Source organism: Heptranchias perlo, chromosome 7 (assembly GCF_035084215.1).
Source record: "Heptranchias perlo isolate sHepPer1 chromosome 7, sHepPer1.hap1, whole genome shotgun sequence".
NCBI classification, from domain to species: Eukaryota; Metazoa; Chordata; class Chondrichthyes; order Hexanchiformes; family Hexanchidae; genus Heptranchias; species Heptranchias perlo.
This window is the reverse complement of record NC_090331.1, coordinates 48,750,774-48,777,447: the sequence shown is the minus strand read 5'-3', so window position 1 is coordinate 48,777,447 and position 26,674 is coordinate 48,750,774. Positions and strand designations below refer to the sequence as shown.

The following is a 26,674-nucleotide window of genomic DNA, read 5'->3' as shown; positions in this document are numbered from 1 at the left end:
CCAATCCTGGGCACCGCACTTTAGGAAGGATGTGAAGGCCTTAGAGAGGGTGCAGAAGAGATTTACTAGAATGGTTCCAGGGATGAAGGACTTCAGTTATGTGGACAAGTCTGGAGAAGCTGGGGTTGTTCTCCTTCGAGCAGAGAAGGTTAAGAGGAGATTTGATAGAAGTGTTCAAAATCATGAAGGGTTCAGATAAAGTAAATAAAGAGAAACTGTTCCCATTGGCGGAAGAGTCAAGAACCAGAGGACACAGATTTAAGGTGATTGACAAAAGCACCAAAGGCGAAGTGAGGAAAAAGGTTTTTTACACAGCAATCGTTATGATCTGAAATGCGCTGCCTGAAAGGGTGGTGGAAGCAGATTCACGTGGCTTTCAGAAAGGAAATGGATAAATAACTGAAGGGAAAATATTTGCAGGGCTACGGGGAAAGAGCAGGGGAATGAGACTAACTGGATTGCTCTTACAAGGAGCCGCAAGGGCTCGATGGGCTGAATGGCCTCCTTCTGTGCAGCAACCATTCTATGAAAACCCAGCCCCTTTGCAAAAGCTCTGTCTGCCATTCAAATTCAGTTTATTGTTTGATAACATCAGTACATAATATGGATAATCATATTCCAGGCAGTAAAATTTTTTCTTGGAATTTGAATAGAGTTTTTGCTTCAAGAGAAACAAATGAAAAATTCATTGTAATTCTGTAATAAACAGTATGCAAAGAGAACTGCAAGATTGGAAAGCAAAGGGGCACTAAATACTGCAGCAGCAAGCCATATAGACCAAAAGATCACAGGTTTAATTCCAGTTCTGTGCTGATTTAGCTGTAGCACCAGTTGGCGTGCTATAAATGCTCTCAACTCCCTGAATTAGGGCAGGGAAAAATAAAATCAGCTCGGGTTTTTGCTCCTGATAGTTGTCCTTTACTTCTCTCGGAAAGTGCTCGTGTGTACATTGTAAGCATAGGAATTAGCCTGCAACGTTCACTGTCTAGGCTCACAAATGAAGAATTGTCACTTGAAAGAGATACCAGAGGGTTGTCAGCACCCATACCGCACAAGTGGCACCTTCAGGAGAGGGGGGAAGAAAATTAGCTTAAAAAAGGGAAGATGTATTATCAGAACTGAAAGCAGGGAAAAGGTAAGTAAAACAAATGAACAGTCTGTCATTTGTAACATATTAGGAGGAAGGTGGGAAGGGGAAGAGGGAGGAGAAAGTAAAGGTTACAGTTAAAGCAAAGGTTTTAAAAGAAAATAATATGTAACATATCTCAGGGAAAATTTTCCTCAGCCCCTGTTCCTAAGTTTCATCTGTAAAATGGATGCAATGCAGAGAAAATATGTTAATCTTTATTCCCCATTCTGTTCCTGAATAACACTGCACGAGAGCTTCCTGTCAAATGACTACATACACAGATTTTCTCTTAAAAGTACCAGCTACAGGTTGGGGGCAGACTTTCACCATAAATACCTGACACTACTGGTTTGGTGTTTTGGTACTACATGTCTTTTTGAATGAAAAGTGGCTTTCCTGCTTCAGTACTTGTAGAATACTTTTATTCTTTTACACCTAGTGATGGAGGCAGCGTTCAGTAGTGTGTCAACTCTCACCCTGCTTACCCCCCCCCCCCCCCGCCCCCCATTTTGTTGTATGGTTTATTTAGAGGTGAACAAGAGGAAACAATCACAAGTTCCCTTGACAGCTGCTGAAGTTATTCATCTGACCCTATTGAGCCATTAATAACTGTTTCCCTACTACAGAGTAAGAATACCCCCTCCCACTGACCATATAACTACTCCATGTGGAATAAAATGAGACGGCTCATCGTCAAACTGCCACCTACCTCCTTTAACTGCTCTATCATTCTTCATACCCATATTTGTTTTCACTGTTTCTTCACCATGGTATCGGTATTCACCAAGGCAGATTACAGAAATGCCCGGACTGCTTGGGGTGCTGCTATCCTTGCAGTAATGGCACAGCAGAGAAAAGTCATTCACAAGGGATGGCACATTCACATAAATGTGAAGATAACCAACATGCAAATCACAGCTTCCAGCAGACATAAAAGGATTTATCAACTTACCAGGACTCATTAGAAAGTTTTCACATAAAAATCCTATTCCAATTACTTGCCAAGTTTTAAGTCCACTTCCTTTTGACCTGCCCCTTTAAGGCTGCTGCTGCCTTTAAGGCACAGTTAGTGTCCAGGCTCCCTCTTAGTTGTTCCAATAAAGCACCTGCCCATGTGCATCTGGTGCTTATCTATGTTATGCAAATCAGGCCCCAAGGGGAAGATCAGGTGTTGAGGTTGTGCTCCTGGTGCAGTACACATCCAGTGCACTGTATCCAAATTGTTCTCAGACAATGCCAGGAGAGGACTATCGGTCTACTCCTTTGCAATAGGATAGATAAAAATAGAAGTTATATCAGCTTCTACATTTTCCCCCAAGGTCTAAAACAAGTAAATAATGGAATATTTGTTTTACCAGATTTAGGAGTCAATTCAGAACAATATTAGCAGATAGAATGCAAAGTAGAGATACAGAATAAAATTTGATTTGAATCAGACTAATGACAGCTTATCATGAAGTAATTTTACAACACCAAGTTATAGTCCAACGATTTTTATTTGAAATCTACAAGCTTTCGGAGGCTTCCTCCTTCCTCAGGTAATTGTATTACCACAATTACCTGAGGAAGGAGGAAGCCTCCGAAAGCTTGTAGATTTCAAATAAAAATCGTTGGACTATAACTTGGTGTTGTAAAATTGTTTACAATTGTCAACCCCAGTCCATCACCAGCATCTCCACATCATATCATGAAGTAAACATTGGTCCTTTTAGAGAAAAGAATGAACTACCAGGCAAAATACTTAAGGGACATAAAGTACTAAGTTTATCTATGCCACATTTCCAAGCACAAGACAAGAAAACATTTTCAGTGCAATACTTGAGGGTAGACTTACCGATAACAGTTTCAAAACTTAAGCACACTTGACAAGTTTTCCAGTCAATGTTCAGTCTGCAGACGACTACAGCAGCAGTCAGTATGTTTCCACAGAGTGCTTTTTAAAAATAACCACTATAGGAGAGGGAATGTGAGGAAATGTGAAGAATGCTTTGGGGGTTGTTTTTAATAGACTATTCATAGCAAATATTATTCATTAGATTACGACATTAGCTGTGAAAAGGGCGTATTTTTTGCATGTATTTTGCATGCTTCTAAAATACGCATTGTATCAAGTTTAATGAACATACACAGACTCCATATTATAATCAACAAGTTACACAACATTGCTGCATGTTGATCAGAATCAAGCCTTAGCTGTTTTCAGTAGCAGCCAATTACATAAAGAAACGTGAGGATCCCACACTTAAGGGATGATTTTAACTCTCCCCAATCAGCAGGAATGGAGCGGGGGAGCAGGGGGAACAGTTAAAAAAGGAGCAGCTACGTTTCTTGTTCCATTCCCATCGATCTGCGATTATAACGCTACTGGTTTTGGTGACAGACTAAGTTCCCGTTGGACTCTGTTATGCATAAATCCTCAGGTTTTTTTCAAATCTTACAAAATTCTAGTAATTAAGACGATCACCTGAGCAGCAATTTGTGACTTCTTGGGGTGGATGGGCGGGGAGGAGTGCCCCAGGGATCCGTCTGGGGACCCTTATTATTTCTAGTCTACATTAAAGATTTGCATTCAGAAATTCAACACAAACGGGTCATATTCACAGACAATAATATGCTAGGAGAGGCAGCTGAATCTGAAAAGGCAGCTCAAGAACCACAAAATGAGGTGGACAGAATGTTATGGGGTGGTAAAAAAAACATGAAATTTGATATGGACAAATGTAAAGCATTTCATATGGGGAGAAAAATGGGATCAAAATAACTGACGGTAAGGTTGAAAGATTTAGGGGTAGATTTGGCACTTAACATGTCCAATTACTGATCAGAAGCATTCAGCTGAACTATATAGCCAAAATATAAGGATGATGACGAACTTTAGAGGATGAAGTGAAGGTCTGAAGAACTTGGGCTTTCCGACTTTGAAAGAAGGCAACTAAGTGGTGATGTTAGAGAAGTATACGAGATAGTAATTGGTATAGAAATAGCAAATCTGATACACTACTTCAATTTAAACCATGACAGTCGGACAAGGGGATCTAGGTTCAAACTAGTGTCGGATTTCTCCTCTCTTGCTCAGAATATAAATTTTAGAATAATTTTTCCACAACATTCACCTGAGGAAGGAGGAAGCCTCCGAAAGCTTGTGAAATTTAAAATAAATTTGTTGGACTATAACTTGGTGTTGTAAAATTGTTTACAATTACAGAATATAAAAGATCAAGGATCAAGTGAGACACTAGTTATTTTCTAGCTTTAAAGAATTTAATTTGACATGTAAACACAACAGTTTTTACCAGAAAGTAGTAACTTCTCATACAACCTTTTTCTAGCGAGGGGGAATAAGAAGGTTCCTCTCCCACGACATCTTGTGGTATGTGGTTCTCCTGCTGAACATACTGCTAGATTCGGGTTGCGTTAAATTCTAATACTAAAGGATTTCTTATCAGTTCCTCAGGTTTTGCCTCCTATTTCTGCAACTGTCAGCATTGTTTCTTATCAGTTTCTCAGCTGTTTTAGCCTTCTTTAAAAACAAGTATTAAAAGTCCATATTGAAAAGAGCAAAATCCTTCACGAACGAAAGGCACTTTTAGGAATGCTGTGAAGAAATTCCTCTCCATACAAAATGATCAACAGATGGAATGGATTTCCAGGTAGAGTTCTGAAACCATTAACCATTTGTTTCTGTGATTTGGGGTAGGATACTAGGGGAAAGTGAAGGTTCTTTTCCGATGAATGAGCTAAGATTGCCGAAATAGACACACTGATCCGTATCTATCCTGTGATACTTTGTGACTTAGTGTAGAATCTCCATTTCCTCCTCATTGGCCAAGTCTAGTCCAGCCCAATATAACAATTTTAGAAAAAAAAAATCTGCAAACTCTTTGGTTTTCAATCCATCCTCTGCATTACCAGGATCATTTACTTCAAGGTAACTAACACATATTGCCAATTTAATTTTAAAAATGTGATTACTCTGTAAGTTAGAAAGTTTCAATCTCTAAGCTACGTCTGGATTCCCTTCCTGCAGCGGATCAATATTTGTTACTCTATAATCTTACATTTTAGAATCCCAAAAGTTCAATTTTTCCAGCATTTGTTCTGATAAGATTTATTGGCTCTGAATTTCCTTGTTGTCTTCAGTAACTACACTGTAGTTACATCATTATTGGGTTGAAAGGATTGAGGAAATTTGCATTTTAGCCATTATTGTGCTAAATGCAAGTTTCCTCGCTTTTTAAACAGTACACAGAAGGTTCCTGGGTTTACACCGCATCTACACCCAAAAAACGGTCTATCAGCTCTCCCCTAACACTTCAGACAAGCTTAAGTGAGGAATTAGAGAGGTGAGGAGGGCACCAACGTCACTTACTGATTACAGGATTCTGAGAAACTTTTTTAAACCCCTTCCTTCACATTTTTAAATCGCTAACACCTGCACTTCATTTTACCATATTGCTTTCCTCTGTTCCCAGAAATTTGTTTTGGGACCTCCACCTTTCCCACCCCCAAATCCTCACATAGATTGACTTCAGACAACGGATGGCTTTCCCCATGGGCATACCATTCTATGCCAACACAATGGAAGCAGAGTTGTAGCAGCAGCATGTACAGACCAGAAGAATCAGGCAGCATGGCAGAGGACTGCAGCTGACCAGGTAGTACTTTCTTCAATGTGTGTACAGGCCACACCACTCCTACAGGGACCTCTCCAAGGTGCTGTGCGTCTCTCCAAGCATGCCATTGGGCATCTCTGCCAACTTCATCATGAAGATTTGCAAACTCATTCCAATACCACAACTGCTCTGTCTGTGGCAATTAAAGTGACAGCAGCTCTCAACTTTTACGGTTCCACATCCTTCCAGGATCCACAGGGCAGTTGTGCAACATTAGCCAGGGAACTGTGTAGCGTACAGGTGATGGACACCCTCAGGCAGCAGATGCACAGAGCCAGGGATTTCTACAGGATAGTGGGAATCCCCAAGGTGCATAATGGCACACTTGGGACACTGAAGGCACCAACTGAACAGCTGCTGATATATGTGAATAGGAAGGCCTTCCATTCTCAGGACGTCCAGCTGGCCATGTCCTCATTCACCACTCATAACAGAGATGTGATTGCAGATTGACCAAGGTTGGGAACGTAACTTTTAGAAAAGATAGGCAAAATAGAAAAGGAAGGGGGTAGCCCTGATAATAAAGGATGAGATAAAGACAGCAGTGAGAAAGGATCTTAGCTCAGAAAATCAGGATGTAGAATCAGTCTGGGTGGAGCTAAGAAATAACAAGGGGCAGAAAATGTTGGTGGGAGTTGGTTATAGGCCCCTGACAGTAGTTATAGTGTTGGACAGAGTATAAATCAGTTAATTAGAGGAGCATGTAACAAGGGTAATGCAATAATCATGGGGGCTTTAATCTTATAGACTGAGCAAACCAAATTGGCAAAAATAGTTTGGAGGATGAGTTCATGGAATACATTCGAGATAGTTTTCTAGAACAATATGTCAAGGGGCCAATTAGGGAACAGGCTATTTTAGATCTAGTACTGTATAATGAGACAGGTTTAACTAGTAATCTTATGGTTAAGGATCCTCTGGGCAGAGTGCTCATAATATGATAGAATTTCATATTGAGTTTGAGAGTGATGTAGTTAAGTCAGAAACTAGGGTCTTAAATTGAAACAAAGCCAATTACATGGTATGAGGGGCGAGTTGGCTAATGTAGATTGGGAAAATAGATTAAAAGATATGATGGTAGATAAGCAATGGCGAACATTTAAAGAAATAATTCATAATTCTCAACGAATATATATTCCCTTGAGGAATAAAAACTCCACAGGAAAAATGATCCAATTGTGGCTAACTAGAGAAGTTAAGGACAGCATTAGATTAAAAAATGAGGCTTACAATGTTGCCAAAAAGAGTAGTAAGCCTGAGGATTGGGAGGGTTTTAGAAATCAGCAAAGGATGACCAAGAAATTGATAGAGGGAGAAAATTGAATATGAGAGTAAACTAGCAAGAGATATAAAAATAGATTGTATGAGCTTCTACAAGTATGTAAAAAGGTAGAGAGTAGTGAAAGTAGGCCCTTAGAGGCAGAGACAGGAGAAATTATAATGGGGAATAAGGAAATGGCAGGCGTTAAACAAATATTTTGTATCTGTCTTCACAGTAGAAGACACAAAAAACATACTGGAAGTAGTGGGGAACCAAGGGTCTAATGAGAGTGAGGAACTTAAAGTAATTAAGATTAGTAAAGAAAAAGTACTGGAGAAATGAATGGGACTAAAAGCCGACACATCCCCTGGACCTGATGGCCTACATCCAAGGATTTTAAAAGAGGTGGCTACAGAAATAGTGGCTGCATTGGTTTTGATCTTCCAGGATTCCCTAGATTCTAGAACGGTCCTCGTGGATTGGAAGCTAGCAAATGTAACCCTGCTTTTCAAGAAAGGAGGGAGAGAGAAAAGAGGGAACTATAGGCCAGTTAGCTTGACATCAGTAGCAGGGAAACTGCTAGAATCTATTATTAAGGACATAGTAATAGGGCACTCAGAAAATCATAATATGATTAGGCAGAGTCAACACGGTTTTATGAAAGGGAAATTGTGTTTGACAAATCTATTAGAGTTTTTTGAGGGTGGAACTAGCAGGGTAGATAACGGGGAATCAGTGGATGTAGCATATTTGGATTTTCAAAAGGCATTCGATAAGGTGCTACACAAAGGTTGTTACACAAGATTAGGGCTCATGGGATTGGGAGTAATATATTAGCATGGATTGAGGATTGATTAATGGACAGAAAACAGAGAGTAGGAATAAAGGGGTCATTTTCGGGTTGGCAGGTTGTAACTAGCGGGGTGCTGCATGGATCAGTGCTTGGGCCTCAGCTGTTTACAATATATATTAATGACTTAGATGAAGGGACCAAGTGTAATGTATCCAAGTTTGCTGATGATACAAAACTAGGTGGGAAAATAAGCTGTGAGAAGGACGCAAAGAGGCTACAAAGTGATATAGACAGGTTAAGTGATTGGGCAAAAAGGTGGCAGATGGAGTATAATGTGGGGAAATGAGAAATTATCCACTTTGGTAGGAAGAATAGAAAAGCAGAATATTTTTTAAAAGGTGAGAGACTAAGAAATGTTGGTATTCAGAGGGATTTGGGTGTACACGAATCACAGAAAATTAGTATGCAGGCACAGCAAGCAATTAGGAAGGCAAATTATTGCAAGGGGGTTGGAGTGTAAGAGTAAGGAGGTCTTGCTGCAATTATATAGGGCTCTGGTGAGATTGCACCTGGAGTGCTGTGTACAGTTTTGGTCTCCTTACCTAAGAAAGGATTTACTTGCCTTAGAGGGGGTGCAACAAAGGTTCACTAGATTGACTCCTGGGATGAGAGGGTTGTCCAATGAGGAGAGATTGAGTAGAATGGGCCCATATTCTCTGGAGTTTAGAAGAATGAGAGGTGATTGCACTGAAATGTATAAAATTCTTAGAGAGTTAAACAGGGCAGATGCTGAGAGGCTGTTTCCACTGGCTGGCGAGTCTAGAACTAGGGGTAATAGTGTCAAGATAAGGGGTCAGCCATTTAGGACCAAGATGAGGAAACATTTCTTCACTCAGTGGGTTGTGAATCTTTGGCATTCTCTACCCCACAGGGCTGTGGATGCTCAGTCATTGATTATATTCAAGACTGAGATCGACAGATTTTTGGACACTAAGGGAATCAAGGGATATGGGGATAGGGCAGGAAAGTGGAGTTGAGGTAGAAGATCAGCCATGATATTATTGAATGGCAGAGCAGGCTCGAGGGGCTGTATGGCCTACTCCTGCTCCTATTTATTATGTTCTTATGTCCTCATGCAAGGGGCATCAGAGGGCAGATGCTGCAGTACATCTTCATCAACCAGTCGACCATAATGGCAGCACCTCAGTCATACCTTCTTCTATTCACTCCAACAGATGACACCACAGCAGACTTCTTTGATCCAACAGGACTTTGGCATGGAGTATCACCTGAGTAAAGATGTCCACACCAAATGATTTCTGACTTTGCTGAACGATTGTTACTTATGGCCATGACAAAGCACAAGATATTCCAAACAATACATTTCTTTAATTTTACAGAAAAAAATTGTTTCCAAACTATAAGACATCCTACTCTTTCTTAGCATTGTTCTTCCTCTTCATCTTTAAACATATCTTGCATCGAAGTGCTCCCTGAAAGCTTGTAGCATGAGAGGCAGTTAGCTACTTAGGCAGTACAAAGGGGTCATGAGATTGAGGTGACTCTCGACTCATGGCATTTGGCTCCTTAGAGGGAGTCGTTGATGGTTTCCTCTCTGGTGGTTGTTCTTAGGCAGCCTGCTCTTGCCTGCCACCATATGCAGACATCATACTCTGAGTGGGTCTACTAGAGTCCTGAAACATGCTGCTTTCCTGAGAGATGGCAGTATCAGGCACATGGACTTCAGCTGCCGCCATTCCACTGGATCTGCAGTCCCACTGATCAGCTGATCTAATGGCTGCTTTAAGATTTGTCCAGCCCTGAGACAAGGCACTAGCCACGGTCTGGAAGCCTTGATCACTGCTGCACTCCAATCTGTCCTCAATTTAGTTCAAATCTGTTCTTCAATGGAGTTGGAGGCCCCAATTGGTCCCTCGTAGCCTCTAATCCTCTACTCTGCTGCAGATATCAATGCAGCTGCCACTTGCTGCATTGTTGCCTGTAAGGAAGAGATGTTTCCGTAAAGTAAAGATGTGGACTCTACAGTCATATCTACCATTTGCCACACATCCTGGGAGATTGTCCTCAAAGCCTGCACATAGGTTTGATGTTGTTTGAACATCCTCCGTTTGAGGAGAATGTCCATGAATTCTATGCCTCGAAAGTCATTACCAGCCTTCTCTTCCGCCTCCACGGGGAAGATGGCACATCCTTGCCCATCTCCTACTCTTCTGGTTCCCCCTCGTGCTCAGTGACTCACTCAATGGCAATTCGTCACTAACACTATGTAAATCCCCCCAGGTGAAAGTCTCTGTGCTGGTACCTGCGAGAGAGGAAGCCAGTGACACAAGTGATAATGTGGGTGAGGGGTTTGGACCAGAGGTGGATGGGCCGGAATGGTTTGACTCTCCCCGTTCTTGGCTTCTTGTCCTCCTCTTGTTCCTGATATGGTACTAAGCTGAAGGTGAGGCCAGGTCCTCTTTGTCCTTCTCTTCTCCCTCTTCTTGCAGCCTCCATGGCTGATCTGCAGGAAAGAATGGCAGATGTTCAGAAAGAATGAGCTTGATCCCCTTGGATTGAAGGAGACAAGGGGTGGAAGGTTTTGTATGTGTTTGCAGTTAGGGCGACCTAGTAGGTGCTCAGTTACTCACCAACGCCCAGCATGATGATGCCGACCTCCGCTTCTAGCACATCTACGGCAGAGTGTGTCCCTCATAAAAGCCATGACCTTTTCCTCATGGGACCCCCATCTGTTGGGTTACCCCCTCCAGTGGCCTGCCCGTCTGGAGTTGTGTGACAGTTTCTCCTGCAGCATAAGTAGAAGGGTAAGGCTGGCTGTGGAGGAGTGTATGGCATGTGTGATGGGAGAGATGTGAGGGTGTGCAAATGTTATAATGGAGGAAGGTGTTTTTGGGGTTGGGCAAGGCAGTTTTTGTCTATTCTGTCTGTGTAGCCATAGTGCAGACTCAGGAATTGGTAGGCACCCTTAACTAACGTGCACTATTAAGGGTTAGTAGTGCGTGTTGCTTTAAGAGGGTGAAGAGTGTGGTGGTGCCCAGGATGGGCAATGAAGAAAGGAAAGCATGATGAATGTGTAACCTTGCCAGCCCTGTTCCCAGTCATTGAATTTCTTGGGGCGCTGCTTTACAATCTGAGGGGTAAATGAGTTGGCAGCCACCATTTTTTTCTCAGTCACTGAAATTTCAAAAATTTTAAACAATATATAAAAAAATCAAAAAGTTACATATTTCGCAATAACATTATTACATTTATCTATTGAATTTTGTTTTGAGTCTTTTAATCCCTTCATTACCATTTTTACTTCAAGATCTAAGCCTCCCTCAAAAGCCTGGATTTCAACTTGATATTGGGCCGGAAATTGCTTTAAAAATAACTCTGAGCTCAACAGTGCTCGCTATTGTTAAGTGTGAAATCGAGGAGCAACTTCCAACGTTCACACATGCGCAATCAAATGTGGAAATCCAAAACATGCTCCTCCTGGTTCGCTAGCGATATGACAGCTTCAAATTAAAGGGACATCGTCGGCTGCAATCAACAGAATCAATGGACCAGCACCAACTTACTCTTCTGCCCAGCTGGAAAGTAACTAATATCACCACAAAACAGGTATGCCTAAAAATACCAGGTCTAAACTAAGTTTTAACAGCATGGTAAGTCTTAATGACTGCCAAACAACTAAAAATTAATTTTTAAAAATGTGGAGTCTCATTACTCCTTATTTTAATAGTTTTTGGTCATTAAAATTTTTTTTTAAATTAATTTTTAAATGTTTTCCTTCTATTTCTTTTATTTAATTTGATTATTTCTTACCCTTTTTTTTTGCTGTCTATAACTGTTATTACAAATGATGTTAGTGTCGTACCTTTCACTTTGTGGATTTTACGTTCCAGCTTGAGAAACTGTTCGCGGCTTGTCAAAAATGCTGCAATCTGATTGTTTGAGGGGACAGCATGATTCTCTCGCTTCTCCCACAGATCCTAGCTTCACTGGAACTAACGCTGGGCTCTTCTCCACTTCATTTAGAGGGAGTGCACGCAGTAAAGACTGTGGTAAGTTTGTGGGTTAGTATAAATCTATGGAGCGGCGAGCACTGTTGGTTCGTCGCTCGGAGCAATCTCAGGGTAAAAGATATCTTTACATCACAACAGAAAGAGCTTTCAAGCATACCTGTGCATCCTGAGTATGAGCTTTTTGCAGGATTCCCTAGATCCAGTCTGTACATTAACAGGAGTTGAATGGTAGCAAAGTACATCCCCTGATCCGAAGGGATTTGAAAGTTTCATTGCTTTTTCCAAAAGAATTGGAAAGAAACTGAGGATTAAATACTTAAAGCTTCATTTCAGGCAATTGATGACATTTTTTAAGAAGTGTGTTTTTTTGTAATGAACTGCTCAGTCACATCTGTGATCATCATTTCTTTGTTGATGGGTTAAAAAGAAAACAATGATTGCTTATTGAGGATGGATTTATTTTTAATCAATCAGCTCTTTATTTTAGTTGTATATATTCAGTTTAAAATATTTTCTCTTCCTAACCAATTTTGGGGCTAAAGGAATATTTACAACTTGGAAACTGTGTAAATTATAGAGTTTGAACATTTTATAAGGTCATTTTGTTTGTATATGGAAATTTATATTTATTAAACACTATATAAGTCACCAAACTCACTAATAGTGCACTTAAGGGTACATTTACTGCTTTGAATTTCTCCTACAGGCCAGGAGCATATTTTGGGAAATTGTGCACTCCCAGTCTATGATTTTCCACTATAAATTTTAAGAAGCAGATGGTAACGGCAATGCAGTGCGTGTGTGTGTGTGTGTGTGTGTGTGGGTTGAAGATACCCAAGGATACAAAATGGACTGTGGATGGGTTGAGGGAGGAGGCTGATGGTTGGGAACATGGTGAGGGGTTGGGGCCTAATAGTTCAAAAGGGACCAAGGGCATTTTGGGTCCCATTTTCTTGCACCCCCTCCTCCCTCCACCACCCAGTAATGCCGGGTCCCAGCAACTCCAATACTAGCCCCTCCTAAGTCTTGTTGGACCTCATTCTCCCGCCCCATCAAATTTCCCCACTACTCTCAGTTCTTGGGACTTCCTCTGTGCTGATAAACTGCATTACCAATGTTTCCAGAACCAACCGCCAATGCTCCCAAACGCTGAGACATCTTTCCCCAATTAACCCAGATCCCAGGACCTGCCCCTGTATTTCCAGAACCTCCTTCTCCAGTGTCCCAAATCCCTTGCACCCTATGCTGGCACTTTCAGACCCTAGAATCTTCTCAAAATACTGCAGAAGTCTGTGATCCTATCCCAGCATGGTTGGACTCCAGGCCCTCTTCCCAGTGATCCCAAGGTCACTCCCAATACTGATACCAGTGTAGTTCATAATATTACTTGGCATATCACACCTGTTCTTATAAAACCTTGAGCAATGCCACAGGAAATCTCCTAATGTATCAAAATAAGCTTTGTAGAGGGAACTGAATTGCAGTAGTCTCTTTTGTAGGGTTTTTAACTCTCTTTTTACTCTATAGGGTACTGAGAAGTACGAATCAACCGAGGCTGAAAAACTTTTCTAAATATTTGGTTTTATTGACATTAAGACACAACGGTTTTACAGATGGAGTAGCTTACAACCTCAGCCAATAGTACAACTCGAAACTCTGCTTCGGGAGGCTGAAGGGTTAATTCTTTATGGACATCTTTGTCTCCCTGAAAACACTAAAATGGCTGTTCGTATACCACTCGTTGCTGCAGCAAAACAGTTTGCTAACGCGTATGACAGTTTCCCAATATCTTATCTCTAACTTCGTCCTTATCTCTGCGGAAGTACATCAAGTCTCTTGAACACAGCAGTTAGTCTTCAACAATCTGAAGCAATAATAATATCCATGAAAGCTTTTGAACTTGGTTAAGCATGCTTTCTGATTTCTGTCAAGTTTAACAGTTCTGTGTTCTATCCTTTGTTGTTAATACTTGGAACAAAATTCTGCTCTTTTAGCAAGTAGTCCAGGGTTTCTAGCCCATCTTTTTAGTTTTTCTTAAAAACTGGTATTAAAAGACCACCTTGAAATTTCCAAAATCTTTCACGTTTTAAAAATTCTTATGGACTAGTGACTGGATGTATAGGGATAGCCAATACCTAAAATAATAGGAGTTCCCACCCCTAAGTCCTCAATCGGAACCTGATGTAGTATCAGCACAGAAATTCCTGGTCTCATCAGGTGTACCTGGCCAATAGTGGTGGACATGAGGACCACTGGGAGGTCCAAGCCTTGGTTGGGGTCTATAACCTCTAAGATCAGGGGTAGGACAGAGAAAATTTTAAAGCAGCCTCCTGACACAGATTCCTCTTCCTGGGAGGTGGACCCAGAGCCCCCTCCCTCCCAGGCCAGTCAGTTTAAGGCGCGTTTCTGGGTCCTTGGTGGTGAGCGCCACAGATATACACTGAAACTACGAAAGGCCTACTCATGGAGACCGTTCCCCCTGACCCCGCAAACTTAGGCAGGGTCAATAGCAGAGTTGCACAGTGGGTGTAGCTGCCCCTGCAGATTTTTTAGGCCACTGACTTCCCTACTGGGGTAAAGTTTCATGAACGGTGGGCGCCCAATGGTACCTCGCTGAAATGTCCATTATTCATGTGTGAGGCTTGACAGCAGGTGTCAGCAAACTGGACTTCACAGAGACACATCTGCACATAACGTTTCAGCAGTTACTGGCAATCAGGAGTAGCAATCCTGGCGGATTTTCCTTTCCTTTACCCTGGGGTATTACAGACAATTGTAATGCCCTTATCACTGCCGTGGCTAAGACGATCAAACTCAGCAAGTCCAGGATTCAACTTGGAACCTTCCTGATCTGTATGGCTCATGGATTGCAGGCCATTGGAGAAGCTCCCACTTCTGGTTTACAGTTTGTTGACTGTGCAGTTAAATAACTATCCACGCTGCAGTACAGAAAGCTCAAGGCAAACAGGGCAACAGCCATTCAGTAGAACTAGATTCACATGTAGGCATATATTGTGACAAACAAAAACGGAACAAGAAATTGTCGATGAAATATATGAATTCTTGCTTGGTACTAAAGCTTCAGAACTGAATCACTATTTCAGAAAAATGAAAAAGAGAGGGATATATTTAGAAACCAAGCATTTAATAATGTATTAAATATTCAATAACAAACAGCCAACACATGTGAAACAGTAAAGGCCTGTTTTGGATTGTTGCCAACATATTATAACCAAAGCAATACATTGTATGAAATATTCTAATTTTTATTACTCTCATTACATCTGAGCCACCTGTTTGAACTGTGTAATATGAGATACATGATGTTGCATGCAGTTTCAAATTTATATCATAAGCATATACAGAGTCTGCTAGCTTTCAACAAGTAAAAAGAATCATTAGCAATTACTAAAATGTTCCTGTTCCACTTTCCAAAAATTACAACATATTCTTTCTCTGTAAATCATCAAAAATTAAATATATACACCAGACTTTATATAACATTTAGTACTAAAAAATATGCAAAGCTTAATGATCAATAAAAGGCTGACATGGAATAGTGCTGAGGCAAGCAATTGAGATACTTTAAGGCTGTAAAGCTGTATGTATCCTTATTAAAGTCTATAATGTAAAAATAAGTCATTACTGCTTCAAAAGTCAGCTTTAGAAATGCTTTGTTTGGTCTGATAGTTTACTAACACTAACTGTACAGAATTGCCTTGTGCAGAAATGTGAAATATATATTAAGCAGAAAAAGGTAACAAGTTTCTAAGAAGACAAAGCTCACCTAACATAACCAGCACTTTCAGAAATGATGTCTGACCACATTGCACACACTTGTGAAAATGACACTTTACAAATGGTGCATCCGCCTTTCAGGTACTACAATCTCATGTGGGATCACACTCCATTATATGTCAACTTTAAAAATATATATTAATGAAATGTTTGTAAAATAAGTTATTGCAAACAATGATAAAGGTATTCATAATCTTAAAAAAATCAAACAAGAATCTTTAAATTAAAAATATGATGTTGAATATTATTAGTGCAGCATACTGAATAAAATTAATTTTAAATATGAAGGGAAAAGGTCATTTTGCGTATGTATTAAAAAGCGTGTCACAGTACGTACCAGCATCAAGAGGTTATAACTAATACATAGGATTAAACACCGCACACAATAAAACCTGCTGATGTCAGTGTCACCATTTCTTTGTTGTAGTATAACTTGTAAAAGGTTATATGGAGATTTATGGATGATGTTTAAATAGGTTGAGATAACACAATAAAAATAGCAATTGTCAAAGTAAACTATAGGCAGATGTTTTGCTGGTAGAAAAATGCATTTTATAAAGAGACCTGGACAAGCAACCTTTAAGATTTCACTCAGTGATAGATTCTCAAATAGTTTTAAAAAAGTATAGGCCAATGACCTGGTAGGTCAAGCATGTTAGCAATCAATTTGTAACCAATGATGAGTTCAAGTGCTGCTCAACCCTACTTACATGTTTAATTTATTCTCAGCTGGGCTGCTGCTGGCTGGAGTGCCATGCTCAAGCGAGATGATTCATTCCCAATGGGATAAAAATCTAATATCATGTCTGTTGCTGATTGATAAGGGAGCAACAGTAGCAGTAATTATGAAATATTCTGCTGTATTGACATGCCCGGCTTCTGCTGTCTACAGGAGGATGAAGAAGCAGCCTGAAAGGAAACAATGTTACCCTCTCCATCACTACTATCAATATTTCTGTTTTAATCTTTTTCAATGGCCATTACCTCATACAGTCTCTTTCAGCCGGATAAGAAAAACAGACAACAATCTTCTCCAAAATTTTCAAGCAAAAGCAGTGGCACAACTACTGACAAATGTGCTTAGGGCCCTAAGTATTGTTTATGAGTTCAGTGTATGGATACCCGGCACAAGAGCCACTGTCAGAATACAGGCCACGTCTGACCAATCTGAACAGCAACAAACTTAGCTGCAGAGTCCAATCAATTAGATCATTTATGGAAAACAATTGGCTGACTCAAGATGGTGGCCAGGAAGATCAAGAAAATCACGACCGTTGGTTGTGCCAATACACAAATATCATGTAAAGATGCACAATGCATCTTTTGAATCAGCAGCCTGATTGCAACCATTTTCCAGATCCAAAAATAGACAGGATTGGGGCAGAACAAGGAGGGTGAGATGATGAGATAATGTCTTGAGTTCTGGTAGTTGCTTTCTGGATAATGAAAATTCATTGAAAAACCTTCATTAAATGTCTCCATTATAGGTTAAAATACCTTTGATGCCTAGCTTGCATTTTAGAAATTTCTGAGCAGTCAATTCAGATGACAGGCTGTTCAGTCTAAAAACAGAGGTATGGCAATGCTAGGAACTGATAAAACTTGTGCAAGTGGAACTCAGCACAAAAAGAGAAAATATGGATTTACAATAAAAATAAGCAGCAAGGATTTTCCGCAAGTTATTTTGCATTGGTTTCAATATTTTTCATAGGAGTTTATTATCCTTTTGTGCTATGCTATAATTTTGTGTTCCACTACTGAAATGAACAACTTGCCATTAGAACTCTACTGCATTCTAGCGCTTCATTGTTAAGTTACATTTCTCTGTATAAAAAGAAATCATTTTACATTTAAAACTTTACGTCCAATCCCAATGGCTGACCTGTAGTACAATGCAAGGATCTTAAGCCCCAATTTTAACTCGGGGCAAGTGACGAACATGGGACCGACAAGATGAGAGTCAAGCTCGCTCCAGCTCACCAATGTGAGGCCTGGGTCATTTTAACTCCCAGGCATCATTTAAATCGAGCAGGCCCGATGCCTGCCTGAACCTGACATTAATGTTGTCAGGCCAGTGGGTGTGAGTCGGGTAAGCGCAGCAGGAGGCCACAGTCAGGAACCCGTAGGATGGGTCCCTAGCATGGTAGATGAAAGGGGGAGGTCCCAGGCGATCGCGGTAAGCTTGGAGCTGGGGAGGCCCAAGAACTCTTTGTGGGACCTGGATGAGCACTCCTGCTCCTTCTAGAAATGGTTAAAAAAATAAAATATTTTACCTTTGCAGCCCTCTTTTGGGCCCCGGGTTTCTCGGACGAGGCTGGTACAAAGCCTCACTGCTGCCAGTTAAAATGTAGTCGGCGTCTGAGTGATGTCAACGAGGCCCTTACCTGTCTGGGGCGAGGGCCTCAGACGGTGCCCAAAACGTACCTGTTAAAACGGCATGGACACTCCGGTGAGTGCCACTCTATCGATATTTTAACCTCCCCTCCAAACGTCCCCTTCTTGTTGGGCGGGGTGAGGGGAGGGGGTTAAAATCCACGCTTTCCTTTCTTAAATGACTGTTCTACCTGATAATCTAAGGGTATACGTCTTTATTACTGCCACATATGTGAACTGTTCAAATTATACTTGAATATAAATTGAGCAGCTGTACAAATATCTCATTCTGCCATGAAATCCATTATCTATCAGCAATAATAACTAACAGATGTGTAAACCTCCACTGCTCAAACAGGCAAATTAAGGGAACGGTCAATCAATATAGTTCAACAAGATGTTGTACTCTTCAAATATGATCATTCCTAAAAGGCACCTGCCTCTAAAAAAAACTTGCAAAGATTCAGTACACAGTGATTTCACACATCATCTAAATTGATTTCTTTGATATTTTGTAGCCACTGTAACTGTAGCAAGTGCGCAAGCGTGTTACAGATCTTGCAGCACATTAGCTTTCTGTTTATAGCAGATACATTTTGTGACAGTAGTTTCATTTGATCCATTATTGAGGCATAGCTAAACCCACACATGATATAGTTACTAAATTATATTTAAAGTCCAAGTCACTAGAGTATACATTTTCTACTCAAGTCAACATGGACTTTGTTTACTAAATACAATGTAGGCATTTGTTTCCACACCACCATAAGATTCACCACTGATGTCTTCAGCCTTGGAAGTTTGTCACCATACTGATCTAAAATGTCAGTTTATTATATGACAGGGATTATTTGTACTCATGCAAGGAGGTGAAATATTGTTTCAACTAAAATTAAATAAAAGATATGGAGAGATGGTCTTGGTGATGTGAAAAACTAGATGCAATAGTCTAACATAATGATTTAAATATTAGCATTATTTATCTACTTTTTTCGAAGTCTTGTTCTAAACTGAGTATCTGTTGCCCTTCATTTTTGGCAGAATTACTGTTACGCGTCAAAGCATAATTTGATATTTTTTCCTTTAACAAATCTCACCCCTCACCTCCTGAAGGCATTTGACTTGTTACTGCATAACAGTTCCATGGGTGTCAATTCCTCCAGCACCTCACCCAAATGGGTTATTGTTCATATGTAACTGTTGATCGTGAATGTCGGCAGGCTATTTTTCCATGGGAGCGACACAGCAGTGTCTGATCCTGCCCTTGCAATATCCAAACAAGTGCACTTCCAGCAGCAGTCACTGGATAGTTGTCAAAGGCAGGAACCTGAAGCCAGTTTTCTTCCTCCCTAACCCAGGAGCACTCAGGACAATTATTGCTTGACTGACACCACACCCAGGTGAGATCATCTAACTCAGCACAAATTGGAGATTGAACCTGGCATTTTCCTAGTCTGTGTGGTTCAGCCATAAACTGGATAAACTAATTAAGCCATCAGGGTTTGATCGGAATTGCTATCTACTTGGTAATTAATTGAAAAGAAAAAAAGACTTTTACATATCATGTCACTGAGAAACATCTCAAAGTGCTTCACACAAACTACTTTTTGAATTACAGTCACTATTACGTAGGGAAACATAACTGTAGGAAGTAGATATTTTGTCAGTTACACAGAGTTGATATAAGCATGAAGGTCAATGCCATAGCACTTAAAGCTCATTTGCATAATTATTTACAACAACATGTGCAGACTCAGGTCTAGGAGAGGAAAATAGCAAAGAAATCAGAGTTAATGGATGGGGACAAAAATTGTAAGAGCCTTTGGAGAGCCTCGAAAGACATCTCAGCCCATTAGCAGCCTTTGTCAAGACTGAAAGGTCAGGCAATTAAAAAGTTGCAGGTGAAAATGAAGGGAATAGTAACCGTAGTGCAAGCATGAGTCTGCAAATAAGTGAAAGTGTGGCCTAGCACCCAATCCTCTGTTTGATGGCTGCTGAAGTGGATTGGGTGTTGCATGGAAGATGCTTTCAGGGCAAGTTGCTCTCTCTGTCACTCCATTGTATCATCCCCATAGCTCAAGATAGCAACATGCCAACTCACATATTGTAGTGATGCCTCTGGGATCTGCTGGTCCAGCTTCCTTTGGTAAGAGGAGCCTCCACCAGCATTTAATTTGCAAAACTGAAGTAATTCACATCTTTCTGCAGTTGTCATCAGGCATCCTTCTGTAGGTCCTCTTCTTCTTCCAAACATGTTAACTTGGAGGATGCCCATTGGGAAATCCATTGGTGCTACTAATGGTGCAGGGGGCAAAACAACAGGCCCAAAGGTTCATTAAAATCTAAGTGCAAACGGGAGGGGGGGGGGGGGAACAAAAATGGCCCAGAAATGGCCAAAAAACATTCACCTTACTATTGTATGCCCTTTACATGACCTCCTATCTGAGCTATACACCGAGTAACCATAGATGTGAGTTGGACTTGGCATTTTGCATGCCAAGAAATCATGTGGAGGGACATCCCTAATCTATTTTAATAGGCAAATGAAGCTCTTGCCTGTTTGAGATGGTAGTTTCAACCACCTGTCGCAGGCTTGATCAAGAAATTCACCGGGATGGATATAGGTCTTACTTCTGGCCAATTTAGCACTCCATTTCAGGGTGTAACAAAGATAAAAATTGGCCCCATTCACAAAATTGAATGAAAATAAAAAGAATGTTGTGGTGTTTTAACAAGGCTTTTCATAATCCAGAATTTTAAGCTTGCAAGACAGATATCCTTGCATGTAAATATGTGCATTTTTAGGGTGTGAGAAATGGTATTTGGCATGCAAATCTACCATAATTTGACAATAGTATTTTTAAGCTTCTTATTCCGTTTGGACAATCTTGCTCACCTTTAGTCGTACTGGTATGAAATAACTATTATGAAAATTAACCAGCGTCATATAGTGAACATCATTTTCACGACCTCTAAAGCTGATTCCAAATGACAATGCAGCTTTGAGAAGAACATAAGGGAAATTTGATTATTTTAAGCTCCCTTAATGCTCAGTGAGTTAAAGGCATCACATGATGTGGTACTAAGCCACACAGAACAAGAAAGTGCCAGGTGTTATGTTCGCAACTGAGTTAACTGATATAAACCAGGGTGGAAGTAGAGATGGTAAAGTTGGCCTTAATTCCAGTGAGGTAGGGAGGAGAATAAGAAAAATTCGTTGGGGTACCTGCTATCCTTTGATTACTATTGGAAGGTACATGTATGTGGATATTGATGAGGGCAGGATTGGCTGTAATAGGCTGCCAATATTCACCATCTAGGCTCACACATAAAGAGAGGCTACTCGGGCGAAGGACCAGATACCTCCCAGAACCCAAGGAGAAGAGAAAATTGGGTTTAAAATAACATTTTTTTTGACAATATTAGAATTTTGTCACTAGACCACATGGTCTAGTGTATGAATGTGTGCTAACAGAGGAGGCCTCATCTGCAGCCCTACATTTCTGGAGACTGTGGCACTAAGGGATGGAAAATTATGTGCCCACAATTTTCCAAAATGCACAGGTGCCAATGAGATTCCTCACCTTCATAGTGCACATTCATAAAATTGGACCTCATAGATTACCTGTTAACTTTTCAAGGACCATAACAGCATTGCTTTATTAAACTAAGTTTAGTAGGATTAGCATTTAATTCGCTTTGCTTAGAGAATATGATTATTGTTGCAATGTTTTGCATTTTCTTGACATCTACTTTTCAAGGTTCAGCATGTGAAATTTCCAGGAGTTTAATTTTGCAGTTGTTATATGCAACACAAAACTAATTTCTCTTTAAAACGTCAAAGAATATTAATTGCTCAAAAAGGGTTAAAACGTTTGCACTCACTCTTGAGTAAATATTGAAATTTGCTCATCTGGTTTGCCATGTGTCTCCAAGGAAACTATTTCAGAAACATTCTATATACATGATTCTATTGCAACATAAAACTGTTTAACCTGTTTAAATCTATTCAAGTTGTGCTCAGCACCACTATTCCAGCAGTGTGTGGTGTGAAACTACTCTCAATGCATTGTTCAGCATTTTAGTGACTCAGTATGTACAGGTCACTATTGCTTTACATCCTTGATCCAAGATTGCTTGGTAAGAAACCTTTCACATTGCTGACAGGGCGCACATCATTTTGATGTCGGCGGCGCTCAATAAACAAAGCCAACCGTGAGGTATCCAGTGGGGTTGTGGAGTAACTGTCATTCTGAGGATGTAGCCAAGGATTTTGTAAACAAGTGGCAGCTGTGGGTCTCCAGCGGAAGTCTCCCTGAAGCAGGGCCCTTATGAAGTCTCTGGCAACATGGCTGACTCCCTGAAAATATTCATCAGGGAAACTGAAATCTCGTCGACAAATATTCATACATGTCTCCTCTACGCTCTCATCCAAGAAGGGGGATACCCCACTTAGCATCACATAAGTGAGGACGCCGAGACTCCAGATGTCTGTACTTAGAGAAACAGGTGTTCCCTGAATTACTTCAGGAGCTGCAAATTCAGGATTTCCCAACAACTGATGTACATAATAATAGGTTGTGATTTGAACAGCGTCACCCAAATCTATAAGCTTGACACGTGGCACAGGTGTGTGAAGATCAATCAACAGATTTTCTGGCTGTTAGGAAGGAAAAGATTTATTAATAAGGCAGAACAGTGCCACATGCATTGTTTACTTCGGCCCGTGTGAATCCAAATTATTGACTTCAGACCCACTCAGTTTAGCACCAATATGAAGCATTAGGTTCAATAACCTACAAGTTCCCTACACCCTTGTCTCCCTCTCACTGCAGCAATAACCTTTTTTTTAAGGTCTTCTCAAATCACATTCCCCAGCTGAGTGTACGAGCAGACAACCGGCTGCTGCACCATTGTCAATCGTTGCCATTGAGCAGATTGCTAGTTGTCGAAAGGCATCTCAAGGATTTTCTTCATTCGCTGCAGGGAATTCCCAGCTTATGTATCTGTCCTCTACTGCCAAAATTTCAATCCATTCGGGTTGCCAACCCTCTCGCCTTGCTCAGGATTCTCCAGAATGGGGAATGAATCTCCTGGCCAGCATTGCCGGCAGCCCGAGAGAATTTTGCCCTATTAATTTTCTGCCGCAGCAACAGCTCCTATGACATCACCGGCTGCTGCTGCAGAGAATGGGGCCCTGGTTTTGGGGAGACCAGAAACCGGACCAGCTGGTGGAGAAATGGCCAGGAGTCTGGGGAGAAGGGGAGAGAGAGAAAGAGAAAGAAAGAGAGAACAAATGCGGTGCTGGGTTGGATGAGGGTGAACAGAGTCGAGGGGGCAGGGGATTGGGGTTAGGGTTTGGGAGAGTGGGGTGGACTGGAGGCTGGGTGATTGAGGGACTGGGTAGGGGGGGAGCAGAGAGCATCAGCAGGCTGGGGGCTATGGGGAGAGCAAACTGGGGAGAGAGGGAGACTAGGGAATGGGGCTCGGTGGAGAGACGGAGTCTGGGAAAATGGAGGTTGGAGAAAGGGGCTTGGACGGGGAGAGGGGGAGTTGGGGCTCGGTTGAAGGGTGAGAAAGGGAGACTGGGGAATGGGGTGGAGCCCCGCTTGTTTTGCAGAGCCAGGAGCAGCAGCAGTAGCACATGGTGAGTGGGAGTAGTGCTGAGAGAGGAGTAACCAGTAAACGAATGAGTAAAACCTGGGGACTTTACTGTGGGTAAACAGTGAAAGATTGTTTCCACTGGTGGGTGAATGGGGAACAAGGGTATGGAGACCCAGGATTCTCACTGGAAGAACCAAAGAGGAGTGAGAAGGAAGGTTTTGAACTGAGTGCTTTAACCACAAGTGGCTATTCAGGCAGAGACTAGAACATCATTTAAAAGGGAATGGGATAAGGAGTAATATAAAAGAGTCTGGAAGGAATGGGGTTACAGGAGAGAGCACCAGCACCGGTGCACACATCCGCCAGCCCCATTATTGTCAGCTCTGCTGCCCAGCATATCAACTTCTCACTCCTCATGCATGTTTTCAAATCTCTCCACGGTCTCCTTTCACCTTACCTCAGCAAAATTCCCCAGCTCTATGTTCCTACTCACACTCTGCTCCTTTGACTTTGGATTACTGTTTCCTCTACTCCACCATCTTTCAGCCATTTGCCACTGCCTTTTGGAGCACTCTCTCAAAACCACTTTGCTACCTCTCTCCCTTCCTTCAAAATCCTCTGAAAATATTCTCTTCAACCATACCTTTTGTTCTCCCACATTTCTTCTGTTTTCTGCTAAGCGTCCTCCTGTCCCTTGTAAAGTGCTCTGAGATGTTTTTTTACATGATATAAATGCAAGTTGTTGTTGAAGAATGGAAGAGGACATAATCAGGCTCAACTGTAATGCCCTCCATGGTCAAATAATATACAAGCGTTCCTGATCGAGGCTCAAATATGTAGTACCAAAGAGATGTTGGTGAATACTGAACCACGCCCTAGCAAGGAGTTAATCTCTTTAACAGAAAAGGAGAGTGGGGAAAATTTGCGAAAGAGTGGGTAAAAAGGTAAATAATGTTACCAAATACATTGTGCAATAAGCAGCAAGGACCTCACACCGGTATTTATTGTTTACTGTGTTGTTGGAATTGAGGAACTAGTTTATCTAACATCATTCTAATTATTTGCTTAATTTACATTGCTCAAACAAAGTGAGAAAAAAACAACCTTCTGAGTTCATTTGACAACTAAATTTGAATGCAAAATTTCAGAAAATATAATTTTCAAATGGAAGAATAAGAATTCCATGTTGAATCATAGAATCATAGAAAGGTTACAGCACGGAAGGAGGCCATTTGGCCCATCGAGTCAGCGCCGGCTCTCTGCAAGAGCAATCCAGCTCGTTCCACTCCCCCGCCCTGCACATTTTTTAAAATTTAGGTAAAGTCCTACCTTCAAATCCAAATGAGCAACCCTGCAGTTGTGTAGATATTGGAGGGCCTCCAAGGTGTCCCGGATATAAAAGGCTACCTTTTCCTCCAAATGTTCCCCTTGATTTACCAGAAATTCAAGCAAGCGACCATTATCCAAGCTTTGAGAACAAGAACAGGAGCATTTAGAATACCCTAATATTAAAAGTACTTTAAAAAAAAAAATCATACCAAGGGATGAGGAGGGAAAATTAACCAGAGTTTTAAACTAAAACAAATTACAATTATTTCACACCTATTATATGCACATATAACATATATATATATATATATATATATATAACTGAGAATGATTTAGCATTATAAGCAGCATGTGCCAAATCATTCTCAGTTTTATACATGTTATATACGCATTTCGTGAGCATTTCTGACGTGAGACATCCCACCACGAAATTGTATGTGGAACACCGATTTAAAGCTGGAAATCTGGGTGAAACGCAATTACATTTCTACTCCCGTGACTTCAATGGAGAGTAAAATCGGACGAGGAATAAAATGGGAGGTCAACCTGATTCCGTCAGGGTGGGTTAGGTTAAAATTACCTTTGATGAATGGGTCCTAACACTCTATTCAAAAATGTATTGAAAATTCCTATGGCAGGCTCTGACTAAGGCAAAATTCATTTCAAGTGTCAACATTTGGATGCAGTTCCAATTCCACCCATAGGTGGTACTGTGAATGGCTTCTACAATTTAAAAGACCTGTCAAGTAACATTAGCTGCATAACCTATTACTAGCACGATATATTGGCTCTGAGAATCACCATATGATTGTACTATGAAGCTACTGAGTGTTAGGATAAAAGATAAAAATCTGGTGGCGTAAATATATCTGCTTGAAAGTGAAATCAAATGCAGCCATTGTGTGATTTCAAACTATCTTCGCTGCACAGCACTGCCCAACTGTTTATGCATCCTCAGGGCCCTCAGTGGCCCCGATGATAAATTTTGTCTGGCCCCTCAATGAGCTTCTGATGTCAAACCTCTAGGGCATTCCCTGCTGCCCATTTGGCCTCTCCCACTGAATCTTCATTTTTATTGCTCTTTCCTTTCTACTCTCCAATCTATTTTTAATCACAGTTTTTAAACCAAGCCCAGTCGACCCTGCAAAGTCCTCCTCACTAACATCTGGGGACATGTGCCAAAATTGGGAGAGCTGTCCCACAGACTAGTCAGGCAACAGCCCGACATAGCCATACTCACAGAATCATATCTTTCAGTCAACATCCCAGACTCCTCCAACACCATCCCTGGGTATGTCCTGTCCCACCGGCAGGACAAACCCACCAGAGGTGGCAGCACAGTGGTATACAGTCAGGAGGGAGTGGCCCTGGGAGTCCTCAACATTGACTCCAAACCGAATGAAGTCTCATGGCATCAGGTCAAACCTCCTGCTGATTATTTCAGCTGATGAATCAGTCCTCCTCCATGTTGAGCACCATTTTGAGGAAGCACTGAGGTTAGCAAAGGCACAGAATGTACTCTGGGTGGGGGTCTTCAATGTCCATCACCAAGAGTGGCACGGTAGCACCACTACTGACTGAGCTGGCTGAGTCCTGAAGGAAATAGCTGCCAGACTGGGCCTGCGGCAGGTGATGAGAGAACCAACACGAGGGAAAAATCTACTTGACCTCGTCCTCACCAAT

At 41.2% G+C, this 26,674-nt stretch overlaps 1 protein-coding gene across 1 annotated transcript in view; it reads right to left on the bottom strand.

Moving 5' to 3' along the window:
* Positions 1-22,030: 22,030 nt before the first annotated feature.
* Positions 22,031-26,674, bottom strand: part of kalrna (kalirin RhoGEF kinase a) — a 667,943-nt gene continuing 663,299 nt past the window's right edge. Inside the window, exons 59-60 of the mRNA XM_067987468.1 lie at positions 24,992-25,130; positions 22,031-22,718 (exon numbers count right to left, since the gene is read on the bottom strand). Of these exons, the coding sequence (XP_067843569.1) occupies positions 22,173-22,718; positions 24,992-25,130 (685 nt within the window). The 3' untranslated portion in view covers positions 22,031-22,172. The remainder of the gene's footprint in view (positions 22,719-24,991; positions 25,131-26,674) is intronic.